Here is a 12,434-nt window from a genome sequence, read left to right as displayed (position 1 = left end):
ACCTAACAGACCGGAAACAATGTGTCAAACTTAGCGCCTTAGTCAGCTCACCTCTTCCTGTCACCTTCGGTGTCCCGCAGGGCAGCATACTTGGCCCTTCTTTGTTCCTAGCCTACATCAATGACATGATTTCTTTACACATAAATAGGGCTGAAATTATCTGCTATGCAGATGACACCGCTTTGATCTTTCACGAAGAATCCTGGGAAAAATGCTATGCTACTGTTGAACACGGCTTATCAGAAATCGCTAAGTGGCTTTCTAACAATTTGCTGACTCTCAACATATCCAAAACGAAATATCTTTGCTTTCATAAGACTGCGGCATCCGCTCCAAAATCTCGACCGGCCCTACAGATTAATTGTAAACCCGCCAGGAAAAATTCAGCCAATGACAACGTCACTAAGGATCATGGATCAATTTACAACTCTCCTACCATTAAATACCTTGGAATCACACTCGACGAAAAGCTAAACTTTAAAGAGCATTTAATCCTATTATCGGCAAGAGTGCGGAAAATAGTGTATATAATGAAACTTCTACGAAACTCCGCCAGCAAAGACGTACTAAAACTGGTGTACACCTCCCTTTGCGAGTCAATTATTACTTACTGCGTAAGTGTATGGGGTGGCTCATCTGGAGTATCGCTCTTACCCCTCGAAAGAGCGCAACGATTCGTTCTGAAAGTCATGCTTCGTAAACCGATTCTCTTTCCCACGACTGAACTATACAAGGAAGCAGATGTCCTTACTGTGCGCCAGCTCATGATCCTGCGTGTGTCGATTCAGGTGCATGAGGAAACCACTCGCTCTCCGCAATACCTTGCGCTATTGAACAGGCGACTTTTCAAAATTCCAATCCCAATCGTAAAATCTGCTTTCGCTAAACGTTTCCCAAAATTTCTACATCCTTACATATATAACAAAACACTAAAGTTCTGCAACATCTCAAAGGACAGGATTCGTCAAGCTAAAAAAAAGATCATCAGCTGGCTAAAAAGTCTTAACTATCACGAAACTGAATCACTGCTGAAGGTTGTTTCTTGAGCTCGTTATCTCGTGCTTATCTACCCTTCTCATTCGCCCATTCACGGTTCCATACACTCATAAACAATCACACATGCAGCCACACACACACGCACACACATACATACGCATACACACGCGCGCACACACACCACGCACACAACCAAACACACAACCTCTGTCTCAACCACAATTGACTTAAATTAGATTATGTTCAAATTGTTTCTGACACAATATTTTCACAGACACATGTAAACATACCGTAATTTAAATAATTAAGTACCGAATCCGGTCACCACGTTACAGGCCCAGCCTAGTGTGGGACCAACAGATATTTGTAACCTTATTGTATGTGTTGTTTCTTGTAATAAACAATTTTTTTTTTTTTTTATTTTTTTTATACAATGTGTACAACTTGTGCGTGGCTCATAATGGACTTCAAAACGGAGTGCAGCACGAATTACGCGAACGAAAATATGCGACTCACAATTCAAAAAATACGCTCGTCTGGCTTCACTATAGGTGTGAAGCTGGTTACTAACATTTCTAGAAGGCCGTTTCCCCTCTCTCTGGCACGCCCACCTTGCAGTCCCTCTCTGACAATCCCAGCTTGTCGGAGCATTTCTCCAGAATCTCCAGTCTGTTCTTAATGCGAGTTTCACTTCACCTGATACGGCAGGGTCTATTTTGTTAGTACCATATCCTTCGGTCTAGTCCTCATAACCTATCGCACGCAGCACTATGCTAATATGCAGTAGATTAATTCATGTCAACATTAAATTAAACAGGTGCTGATTATAAGGTCGTTAGTGATATCCACGCACCATTCTGGTGATAGAGGAGACGCCCCCTTTTTAATTCACCTAAATTTTATTCGTGTTGCTATCCTGTATCTAAGTACTTAAGTACTCGCTTATAACTTAAGTTATCGCTGTTTGCACCCAACTAAGTGATTGTCCGCAACAGCGCCTGCGTCCGGAAGGAACGCACGTTCTTGATGTATATAGTGGGTTATGAATTTTCTTGGTCTCAGTAAACTTCGACCGACAGATCAGTTCATTGACAGAAACTACCTGGTAATTAACTTTGTGGCCACGGGAAAGTTCAAAAATTCTATAGATGGCTTCATCAACATTAATCTACACGACATGCGCGCAGCGCTGGCCAATTAAAAAGAGCAATCATAGTGCTAAAACACTTAAATTGGCGCTAAGTGATCTCTGTCGAGAGCTAAATTTAGGCAAGGCAATGGACTAATTAATATCGTTGAACCTTTTCTATGAAGTTTAATCATGCTGAATCACAGACGTGGAAGTCTCCACGCATAGCTGTTATCTTTTCCAAAGATTATTGTCTAATCCAGTAGTTCCCAAACTTATTTTTCTCGTGGACCACTTTCAAAATTTTACTGGTTTCGGTGGACCCCCTGCTGCTACATTTCTACCACATTCTTAAAGTCGCCAAAAAATAAAAATTGTGTCGCTTCTGAGTTCTGTCCAGTCGCTTGCCTTATTAAAATATTATCTGCTTAGTTAGGTACTTAAAACAATGTAGGTAGGCCCTTATAAAAACTATGCTTACATTTTGACTCTTTACTATCAAAAGCAGATACATTTTCGTGGACCCCCCATTAACATCTTATGGACCCCCATTTTTTGTTCACGCCTACGTAGACCCCCAGCAAGTCTCCCGTGGACCCCTGAGGGTCCACCTGGACGACTTTGGGAATCACTGGTCTAATCGATAGGTCTATATCATACAAGTACCACTACCATGAGTTTACAGTGACCGTACTCGATAGCGACGGCGTAAATTATTTGTATGGAGTACAGCGCCTCTACAAATAATTTACGCTGTCGCTATCGAGTACGGTCACTGTAAACTCATGGTAGTGGTAAAGGTGTAGGTTAACTTATTCCTACGAAAATTCTAGGAATTAAGTAGTAAGTTAAGTACATCAATCAGATCAGTGAGTACCTAACTGAGTCAAAATGAAAGGGCTGTGGTGGCCTAGTAGAACCCATGACCTCAATCCGGGGTTTCAAAATTCATGTGCGAAATTACTTTCAAAATTTACTACGAGCTTGTGAAGGAAACCTGCACAAACCTGCGAAGCAATTCAATGGTGTGTGTTCCCAATCCGCACTGGGCCCGCGTGGGAACTATAGCCCAAGCTCTCTCATTCTTAGAGACCTGTACCCAGTCATGGGACGTATTTAAGACTAATGATGCAATAGGTGGATCTTGAATTTATTTATGCGATTAATCAAAAAATCCGAAAGCACTCCATAAATTTTATCTTTATTTAACTTTGAGAAAACTGTAAAATAATATAAGTGCTTGGAAAAATAATACCTCCAGTAATTATCGCTCAATGGGGAATGTCTGAAAAATTTAGAAACGCTTCAAACTTTTTATATCAATAGGAATAACCTTTCTAATTAACCGGGCCGAATAATACTGTCATGGAAATACCGACCCTTTTAGAAATTCGAAATATTGCAAAAGAAAATTTATTCACTAATAAGTTAAAAAATTATCTGCTATCAAAGTGTTTTTATAATCTACAAGAATTTTTCGATTGCGATGAATAATATCATTATGTACCTAGTATTAAGTTTTAAAAATGACAAATGGACTATCAATTTGTTGTGCCCTTGCAGGGTTTATGTTGGCACATGTATGTATTAATAGAATTAAGACCTTTTATACCACATAATTGCAATAAACTATATGACTATGACCCTGTTTTTCATGTACACGCCCATAGAAACTGACACGAGCTTCAATGGGCGTGTAGATGAAAAACAGGGTCGGTATTTCCATGTCAGTATTATCCGAGCCGGTAAAGAGTGTCACCTGTCAGAACGATCGAGTCAAAGACACAAATTCTTTTTTAATGTTTTTTATTCTGGACTATGGAACAACCCGTAACCGACAGCACTGTCGTAATTTGCCTGACGGTAAAGAAAACTCTTTCATTTTTTTTAATTAATTGATGCTACTTAAAAATTTGATATTTTTTTCTGTTAATTATTCCTAAAGATAAAAAAAGTTTCAAGCGATTCTAATTTTTTTTATCCATTCCCCATTGATCATTAGAAACCTACAGGCTATTGGTATTAAATATGCATATATACTCTATCGGAACCAATAGAGGCACCGTAGCAATTTGTGTCGACACCGGCTTATTGACTGTCAATCAGAGGACATCCATTAACGCTATTTTGATGAAATCAATGCTATTTTTAGCTTGCCGGATGAAGTGGTTTAATCTCTTCATAAATTATGGCTTATTCATGGATTTATTGGTGGGCTGGTATTAATATTTTAAATGCCATCCAACTTAAAATATGTACTACATTAAAAGGAGTGATTAATTTCATTGATGAAAGTGCTACGATTGTGATAGAGGGAAATCACGACTCGTTGTTTCCGTCAGCGATTTTTCTTATTCGTAATACGTTCATTACGTTTGCTTTCTTCACTTAACCCCTACTTCATCACGGCTTTCGTTTATCTTATCCCTTTGTCTTATTGTTTTAATAATCTTACCCCATCTGTTACTGTTTCTGTAGATCTTTAGGCTCCGTTTCCAGCAGAGATGTGGTGTGCGAGGGTGGGTAAATGAAGCGTTTCTATTGATCCATGAAAAACACAATCCTCGCACATACCTCGCAAAAAAGATACTGGGAATGGCGCATAAAATATACAGTAAACTACCACAGAACATAATGACAAACATAGCAAATGAACTAGATTTTAAGAGAAGTCTAAAGGCGTTCCTAACTGATAATGCCTATTATTCGGTCCATGAATTTTTTGTTGATACAATAAGTTGATTACTTATGTAATTTAAATATTAATTGTTAATACCCTAATTTAATTTAATTTTACCCTTTTTAATTTAATTTAATTTTATTATTTTGACATTTTATATTTTTAATTGGTTAATTTAATTTATAATTTTAATTCAATTTTGTTTGTATTTTCAATTTCATTTGTAATTTATTTGCGACATTTATTGTGTTTTTTTGTTGTTGTTTGCAATTAAATAAATAATATTACCCTAATATAATATAAATAGTACTTAAGTGAATTTCAACATTAGGTGAATTTGTTTGCCACAAGGCGCCACATAGTGATACAAATAATAATGTAAGGAAGCTGTCGGCAACGTGAAGGCTCTGCTAGGCTTGCTCCAAGAACAATGTTGTCATGAATAAATCCGAGCCTCCAGCCGATGACCTAAACTTAGCCTCAAAGAGTTGTCGAGTTGCGGAAAACTGTCTGCTTCTACCTGCCCTTCTACGTCGTAACAACTCGATTCCCAAAGGATTGCCTAAATTTACATGACTTTAGTCATGACCAGTACGGCAAAGCATGAAGCATGCAAGTACAGCGCGCTTCTCTCACTCCTCGGGTTGCCCAATGAAAGTTTCACTCCACGCTACTGTCTACAGGTGCCTAAAACATAATGGATCCGAAACACCAGATTTCCGATGCTAATAATAAACAGTCTCTATGAAACAAGAATAAATCCTTATTGTTTATCACAAAACGAATCGAGCACTCATTGTTATCAGATAACATTCGAAATTAATAGCGAATGCAATGTTGTAATTAAATTCTACGCAAGATATGACGCGGAGTACGGCCGTCAATTCAAGCACTTGTATCAATACCACTTGATACCTATTGACGCCTGTTCTGAAACTATGTCGCCCGCTTTGTTTTGTTCAAGGACCTTGAACTATGCAGTAGTCGACGGGTCTTTATTGTCTTTACGCCGTTGGATTTAGTAACGGTTTTCGAATCATAATCATCATTATCAGTCTATAGCAGTCCACGGCATAGGTCTCCCCCAATCCCAATGAGCACCATCGAATCCGGCTTGTCCTCGGCTCGACTCATCCAGCTTCTACTAGCAGCCTTTCGCAGAACGTCGTGTTTACATTCTTTAGTCTGTTTGTTTTTTCATTGTTGGTACAGAAATTAATTTAAAAGTGCATTTGTCGAAATTTAACCTTTTTCCAGGCGTAGTGCATATAGCGACCACACAAATGTACACAAATATTAGACCTTGGTAAAATGTAAATATGGTACAAAATCAATTGAAATCGTTAAAAATATGATTCGTTATTAATTTAAACCGCCATAGGTAAACAATATAAAACTATGATTCATTTTGTGGTAGCGTATCTAGCGTAGATTCGCGGGGCCTGGAGAAGGGTTAACATAACATGGCGTTGGAAAAGACTCTTCAAAGTGCTACCAGGCACAAGGCTAATAGGTCTATCATCATATGTAACTCAGATTGAACTATAACTGTCATGCATAAGTTGAAAGGCATCCTTCACAAGTTCTTTTCTTTCTGACAGTTGTCACTCGAAAACGTACTCTGGGGCTACTATTAACACCGTCGACGGTAAGCTGGCTAGTAGGATTTTACCTAGCGGCCGTTAAGAGCGAGAGTCGAATCTTTTACTAAGTAACTACTAAGTTATCTATGCCTTCAATACATATAAGCTTTAATTAAGTCTATAGGTAGTTATTTTATTCTCATGAATGAAGTTTCCGAGTGTAATGAAAATTATAGTAGATTGGAGACCGCAGGCCAATCTCGCATTGGTCATTCATGGTAACATGAATTACATATATACTCGCCAACGTCCAAGTGCAGTCTTTGCGTACAACCAATTTATGTGACGACATCGTGAGAGTAGCGGGAAACCGGTGGATGCAAGTGGCGAGTTGTCGTTCATTGTGGCGTTCTAAGGGGGAGGCCTTTGTCCAGCAGTAGACGTCTTCGGGCTGATGATGATGATGATGATAATTTATGTGAATCTAAGAAGTTAGAAATATTACAATCAGAGCCAGATTTAGAGGTCTGGCTGGAGGTCTTGGGCAACAAAAGAGTGGAGGCCCCTAAGGCAAAAAAGGATTGTCACAGCCAGATTTAGAGGTCTGGCTGGAGGTCTTGGGCAACAAAAGAGTGAAGGCCCCTAAGGCAAAAAAGGATTGTCAGAGCCAGATTTAGAGGTCTGGCTGGAGGTCTTGGGCAACAAAAGAGTGGAGGCCCCTAAGGCAAAATAGGATTGTCAGAGCCAGATTTAGAGGTCTGGCTGGAGGTCTTGGGCAACAAAAGAGTGGAGGCCCCTAAGGCAAAAAAGGATTGTCAGAGCCAGATTTAGAGGTCTGGCTGGAGGTCTTGGGCAACAAAAGAGTGGAGGCCCCTAAGGCAAAAAAGGATTGTTAAAAAGAACGGAAATGTTCTTCACCCGTCGAATTTTCTTTCTGTGTCTTTTGTGGAAGTCCTGGCTGAGGTTTGTACCCTGGATGAAATTGCAAATTATTATTCCCATCACACCACCCTGACTGCGCCAAAGTTTCCGCTCTACACACAGTATCCGTAACGTACTTAATATAAGGTTAAATTTTGAATGTGATACACAATAACTGTTTCAAGCTCAGTAAATGCTGGGCAATATAAATATAACAAAATTATAGGAGGTTGAAAATAGCCTGAATGGTTTCGAGAAAAAGTATGGTACGGCCGTGCCTCTACACTGCTGTGCCCCCAGATAATGCAAGATAGTGATTTGATTTCGTTTAACAATGTGTGGAAGTCCTATATTTTATCTGACTTAAATCAACAAAAGACTTAATACATTTCATTGTCCAGCATTAACTAAGCTTGAAACACTAATTTTAAATCACGTTCAAAATGTCACCCTGTAATAATTGAAATAATAATACAATTTGTCAATTGTCTGTATGAAAAAAAAATCTTAACTTGTTACAAAGATTATTATGCCTCAGTTAATAAAACGTGAAGCAACAGAGCATGTCCAGAGACTAGTCATTGTGATTTAATTTATTTTTATCAAATCGAAATAGCATTAAATTCGCACAAAGCAATTCACATTACCGGCTGCTCTAATATTTTAATATTGTTCTTTCTTTTTGTTTCAGAGGTTTACACAATATCTAGCGTCAAGTAATTCAACGTTTCAACTAAGTAATTTTCTAGATAAAAGCGGAGTACAAGGTATGTTTCTAATTTTTAGAGTATTTTTAGAAATAAGTTCGTTTAATTTCAATTTACGTGAAACATTTTGTATTCATCGCCTCAAACGCGTTGTTGCGTTTTGAGTACTTTTACTCAGTACCTCTGGACAATAGGGTACATTAATTGGATCGCACATGTTCAAGGTACGGATAAAGTCTGAAAGAATAGGGATGAAAAAGAATGAGTTAGGCAAGGAAGGCACCGTTCGAAAAAAAAAAAACATTTGTTACTGAAGAAATCGACGAAGAATAGCCTATAGTGTAAGTTTTGATGTCACAACGGACGTCTCGAACGCGTTCGTGTTTTATTGACTAACATTAGAGCAAATTGTTGTCGATAGGCGCCGCAAGAGGCACTGCCAATGTGCAAGATTTTTTTTTATTTGTTCAATTATATCTTTATTGTTTGACAAAACGAATTGTGGAAGATTTTTTTTTTAAATGAATACAAAGATAGAATTCCGAATTTTAAAAATTCGCGTTGACAGTGTATTATTCTTCCCATAGAGCAGCACTCGCGTGCGTATGTCGGCGGCCGATCGTAAAATCCGCCAGATCACGAAATTCCTAGGCATATCGTGAAATGCCGCCATTTCATGAATTGGCTAAGGGACAGCCGCCATATCGTTCATAACTCACCGTTTAGCGATTTGCCTAGTGACGTTTAGGCAGATCATGAAATTCCTAGGCATATCATGAAGCGCCGCCATTTCATGATTTGGCCAGTTTAGGCAGATCATGAAATTCCTAGGCATATCATGAAACGCCGCCATATCGGTTCTGGCACTTCGCCGGCCGCTGCCGCGGCACGCTCGCTTCGCTCGCTCGGCTCGTGCGTCGTGATCACAATTAATACTAACCACTCCTCGCTTCGCTCGTCGTACCTAAATTTTTCTATATAAATAAATAACAACTAGTGAATACTTTATTTACCAACAAAATTCTAACCTCTAAAATACGGGCAGACGTCCATGGTTTTTTCATATTGTGCACAGAATCCGTTTGATTCACATAAAAAGAACGGTGCTGATGTTCAAAAGCTTCTTTTGCACTTCTATTTTGAATTCAATCACTAGTTTCGGTTTAAGGATCATTTTAATGCGACGCCGACATTTTTCACGCGCTAAACAAACACGACCGGTCAGCTGGTCACGGCCGCCATTGCATACGCAGCGCCACCAGTGGCCAAAAAAGAAACTATTTTACGATGTGCCCGGTATAGAGCTAGGAATATCGACGAATGCGTTGCTCTAATCGATCTGCCGTATTATTTCTCAGGCACATCGTGATATGCCTGGCCAACGTTTAGGCATATCATGAAATGGCGGCGTTTCACGATATGCCTAGGAAATTCGTGATCTGGCGGATTTTACGATCGGCCGCCGACACGTATACGTCGAGACGGCGCGTTTCAAAAACGCGGTGTGTAAAGGCCCTAAGATATTTTAAAGAAAATTAAAATTTGGGTTCCATGCATATTCCCTATTTGCCCATACGGAGTGTGATGCGCACGCATTTGAGGCGTTTCTTTGTGTCAAAACCTTACACTACGAGGCTGTCTAATATTTTTGTTTTTAGTCATTTATAAATGTGCGCGAAACTGTATAAACGTAAAACTTGCTGATTGCAAATAAAATGACATTTCGTATGCGATAATTGGTATAATGTTGACGCTTTATCTAAACAATAACCGTGCTATTTTGTCACGACTATAATAAATATTTCCACTGTCTTTTTTTACACTGATGCCCCAATGTTGGGGAAAAGTTTCCCCTTTTTCTTGTCATCCCGTCTCTATCTATATGTATTCTGCTGCATTCGGTTTTATACAAAGGTCCAGTTTGTATTACACGGCGACACAAAAAGAGTTTTAAACAAACCAAAATTACGCGCCCGAAATTACGCGGCTCACGTCTCAAAAATTACGTTCGTTTGGCCTTGCCCTTAGTTTTTTTTTTTAAATACTAGTAAATCTTTCTTACGCTTATGTTCTGATACGAGTTGTGACTGGTAACGCACTCCTCAGTCAAGTATCTCAGAAACATCTGAAAAGACGGAAAATCATCCAATTGTATTCTGTTCATAAAAGGCAGTGAACACGGAATCCGCTCCGAAATACAACTGTATTGATATTGGAATGTAAAACACGAGTTGCATCCTGTTGCCTCGGATATGAGGGCGACCCTATCGGCGTTATACCGGGGAAGTTGTGATGGCATTGCTTTTTGTCATCGAAGATTAACTTTTTATGGACCCTGTTTTGACAGTAGGTAATGAATTTGCTGATGACTGTCGAGCTAGACGCATCCAGCTTCTACCACAGAATAGATAATAGTACAACTTCTACCAGCAGCCTTTCGCAAATCGTCACTCCACCTGCCAGGAGTGCGTCCTCCTACACTACGTTTTAGTAATCCCAAAGATTCCTTTACATAAAATTCTGTTTGTGCTATTATTATAGATCTCGTGAAATAATAAGAAATTGGCAAGCTCTGTATCACATGGGAGTTTCGGAAAATCCTTTACCTTTTTGATCCCCAAGGAATAATACTGCCCAGTTCAAGTCCCAGTCAAAATAACTTTATTCAATTTAGGCTATACCTAACAAGCACTTATGAATGTCAAAAAAATCTATCGTTACTCTTTTATAGGTATTAGGTGAAAGATTTTTAAAATGTTTTTCTTTCTTTCTTTCTCTTTCTTTAAAATAAGTTAGCTAGGTCAGTGATTATCCCCTACAAAGAAACATTTAGGGCTTGTTTCACCACTCATTGATAAGTTTTCTCACTGACAAATGTGATGCCGTCTCTGTTTAATCGGATAAAGCAAACAGAGATGGCATCACAGATATCTGTCGCATACAATTAATCAATGATCGCGAAACATGCCCTTACTCAAACAAAGTTTATCTAACTCTACGTTCGTGTGGATGTATAGTGATGTGATAATAAAATTAAAACAACTAATATCGGTCACGTACCTGTTCGTACTCACTGAGAAACGGGGAAATCCTATTAAATGGATGTATGTATGTGTATGAGGGTGGTTTACATAGGTTTTATTTATAGTCTAGCCGTTTCAGGCGCCTGTTAGTCGCCAATGCACGATTAATATGCACCGCTTCTTAACTGAATTGCGTCTACTTCTGAAGATAAGATCGTGCATTTAATTTTTAACGGGTGAAGAGGGTAAGAAAATTGAGTCGTTGTCATAAACAATTGTTAATGAAAAACGAACACGTTAGAGAAGAAAAGTTAAGATAAAAAATTGAGTTTAGTTGAGAAAAATCTATTCTGTTGAAGAATTTTAGAGCACCCCTTGTCAAGGCCACAATAGAGCTCTCGCCAGGCGTATGTTATACGTGACAGTACCTTTACAATGTTAATTATAGTTGTAGAATTTTTGTCATCTGTTTGTTCACGTTAGTTTTGAAAGCTAGTGAACGGATTTTCGCGGCGTTACATGCTTTTGGTAGATCAAGTTTAACCCTTTTCCAGGCCCCGCGAATTTAAATATGCTAGCGTAAAATGAATCTTGGTTTTATATTCTTTACCTATGACGAATTAATTTAAAAATGATTAATATTTTTAACGACTTCAATTGATTTTGTTACTAAGTATATTGTAAATTTAGTAAGGTCGAATATTTGTGTACATTTGTGTGGTCGCTGTATACATGTGGTTAATCTGGAGCATTATAATTGGTTGCTTCATCAAAATTGGATTCTAGTTAGAAAATATATTGTCGTTGAAAGTCTAGAAACTATTTGATATTAATCACGACATCGCGGTCGACACTTAATGCCAACAAGCTTAGATGCGAGTGACAATCTCAACTCATCATCTTATCAGCCGTCGATACTGCACCATCATCCTCGACCGCTTAAACATACCAGAGACCAATTACCAGTACATTGCCTACTAGAGATAGACCCATGGTGCCTGCATCACTGACCTTAGGTTCGTTGACTCGCTCTGACCTCATACGCCTTATGAATCAGATTTTTTCCGACACGCTTTATAAACAGCAACATGGGATCATAAAAGACCTTTTACAAACAAAATAAGGTCACTTTTTGCTTACAATATAGGCTATAGCTGGATTCATGTGTTTATGATTTTTTCTATGGTGTTTTATCTGTCGAGCGAATGTACGACGCGACGATCATAAAAAGAATCTACTATCTGTACTTCCGTTTATGTTTTTTTTATGGATGTTGTGATTTTTTTGTTTCCACTGAACATAATATGATGGTATGATATGACTCAATGAATAAGTTAATGAATAAGGTTGGACTGGGTTATTTAACTTGATATTCGTACAACGACTCCGATATTA

The 12,434-nt window shown here is 38.5% G+C and overlaps 1 protein-coding gene across 1 annotated transcript in view; it reads left to right on the top strand.

The window, feature by feature from the left end:
- LOC141439284 (phosphatidylinositol-binding clathrin assembly protein LAP-like) overlaps positions 1 to 12,434 on the top strand; it is a 43,792-nt gene that overhangs the window by 13,919 nt on the left and 17,439 nt on the right. The window contains 1 exon segment of the mRNA XM_074103540.1: positions 8,001 to 8,076. Coding sequence (XP_073959641.1) covers positions 8,001 to 8,076 — 76 coding nt within the window.

The sequence above is a fragment of the Choristoneura fumiferana genome, chromosome 20 (genome assembly GCF_025370935.1).
Source record: "Choristoneura fumiferana chromosome 20, NRCan_CFum_1, whole genome shotgun sequence".
NCBI classification, from domain to species: domain Eukaryota; kingdom Metazoa; phylum Arthropoda; class Insecta; order Lepidoptera; family Tortricidae; genus Choristoneura; species Choristoneura fumiferana.
The sequence above is the reverse complement of the archived record's forward strand: the minus strand, read 5'-3'. Positions and strand labels throughout refer to the sequence as shown.